Genomic DNA, 2,235 nt, shown 5'->3' with positions numbered 1-2,235 from the left:
CCGGGCCGGCCCAAAATGAAATTTTGAAGTTTAAATTTTTCATTCTTATTATTTTGTTTTGTTTTTGTTTTATTCCAGAGCCTAAGCAAGGGTTCAGTTACTAAAGCAGTGGTCCTTGTCACCTTGTATTGGGAAATGTATTTTATCATAATGGATTTTTCCCAGTCCACCACTTCTAGGCAGAGAGAATCTAAAAGAGACAAATGAAAGGCAGAAAAAGCACAATTGCCACTTTGTGCCAGGGTTTCAGTTCAAGGTGTCTCAAGTCTATAATGAAGGTTAGGCAAGACTATGAGAGCTATTAGCTGCTATTGCAGTTATTCTTCAGATCAGAGTGAACAAAAGATAAGTATAGCCACAGCCCGGCAATTCTATGTGAGAGAAAGCAATCATTTCTTAAAATGAAACAGACTAGAAATAGAAAAGGAAAGTAGTATCTCTCAGAGAGTGTTAAATGGGTACACTCATTTCCAGTGCTCTGAGAGTTCCCTTTTCTAGGTTCTTTGCAGCATTGGGGCAGCTATTTGTGTTTTAAGTTATTTATTTATTCTTGGCATTAGCCATAGTCGGAGGCTATTGGCCAGTAGTTGTGATTCACCCTTACAATGATAAAACACAGTTATCTTATAAATCTTATGGTAGTTTTTTGCCTTACCTTTAATCAGCACTTTTGATTGCCACCCTACTTACTTTTCTTCTTCCTAACATCCAAGACAACACTGCAACCTGAAAATTTTTCAGTGGACATAAAACATTTTTTTTTTAATGTTCAAGTACCATAGAAAGGCCTTATTCCAATAATTCTTTATTCTTCTTTCAAAAAAAAGAAAATGTACAAGTTACATGAATAATGATAGCTGAAAATATATATAGCAATTAAAAGTTTTTTTAAACCCATGTATATATAATGAATTTTAAATATGGAATTATGTTCTGATTAAATATTCTGTTTTGTAGAATTTGGGGCAAAGCGTCCAGCTAAGTTCAAGTGAGCCAAAACAAACTACGAGGGGTACTTCTAATATGGAAGAAGGTACGTTTTAGTGTAAACATTTTCTTCTGAGCTTGGTTCCCAGTGATTTTTTTTTCTAAATGTATTTTCTCAGGTGCTTGCATATTACATAACTGTTAAGCCACCATTTAGGACCCAAATTTTTCTCACCCCTGGACTTTCAGGTCATTGCCAGTTTTTCTTTATTCTAAATAATATATTAAACATCTTTCTACATCAAGCTGTTTCCTGACTTTTCAATGAGTTCTGTAGAACAGATTCCCAGAATTAAAATTATAGTACCTGGGCCGGCCCCGTGGCGCACTTGAGAGATTGCGGCACTTGGGTGCGCAGCGACGCTCCCACCGCGGGTTCAGATCCTATATAGGACTAGCCAGTGCGCTCACTGGCTGAGTGCGGTGCGGACGACACCACACCAAGGGTTGTGATCCCCTTACCAGTCACAAATTATAGTACCTGGCATGTAATTAGCACACAATATTTGTTGAATGAAACTTTTTATGTTAAATGAATACTGGATTAAAGGAAATAAGCATCAATATGGCTTTTCATACGTATTACTAAAGTACTTTCCTGAAATGTATCANTTTTCAATGAGTTCTGTAGAACAGATTCCCAGAATTAAAATTATAGTACCTGGGCCGGCCCAGTGGCGCACTTGGGAGAGTGTGGCGCTGGGAGCGCAGCGACGCTCCCACCGCGGGTTCAGATCCTATATAGGACTGGCCGGTGCCCTCACTGGCTGAGTGCGGTGCGGACGACACCACACCAAGGGTTGTGATCCCCTTACCGGTCACAAATTATAGTACCTGGCACGTAATTAGCACACAATTAATATTTGTTGAATGAAACTTTTTATGTTAAATGAATACTGGATTAAACGAAATAAGCATCAATATGGCTTTTCATACGTATTACTAAAGTACTTTCCTGAAATGTATCATCATTCAAAATTCTTCCAGTGGTGTATGCCAACTTGAGGTAGAATCCCTTTTAACATTTGCTTATATGATAGGCAAAGAAATGGTGTTGTATTAGTTTTGATTTTTATATATTTTATTAATAATATGCTTAATCATTTTTGTTTGTATATTTTTTGGTGAATTGTCTCTTCATATTCTGTTTCTCTAGATATTAGAATTTTGATATTCCTTTACTAATTTCTGAAAAATTCTTTAAATATCAAGAATTCTTATCTTTATATTAATATGGAAAATGTTTTT

The 2,235-nt window shown here is 36.3% G+C and overlaps 1 protein-coding gene across 1 annotated transcript in view; it reads left to right on the top strand.

Moving 5' to 3' along the window:
* The window catches only part of LOC103610364 (uncharacterized protein KIAA1377-like), a 34,950-nt gene that overhangs the window by 21,511 nt on the left and 11,204 nt on the right, over positions 1–2,235 (top strand). The window contains exon 5 of the mRNA XM_008594547.1: positions 958–1,033. Coding sequence (XP_008592769.1) covers positions 958–1,033 — 76 coding nt within the window. The remainder of the gene's footprint in view (positions 1–957; positions 1,034–2,235) is intronic.

Source organism: Galeopterus variegatus, unplaced genomic scaffold (assembly GCF_000696425.1).
Source record: "Galeopterus variegatus unplaced genomic scaffold, G_variegatus-3.0.2 Scaffold11018, whole genome shotgun sequence".
NCBI lineage: Eukaryota > Metazoa > Chordata > Mammalia > Dermoptera > Cynocephalidae > Galeopterus > Galeopterus variegatus.
The sequence above is the reverse complement of the archived record's forward strand: the minus strand, read 5'-3'. Positions and strand labels throughout refer to the sequence as shown.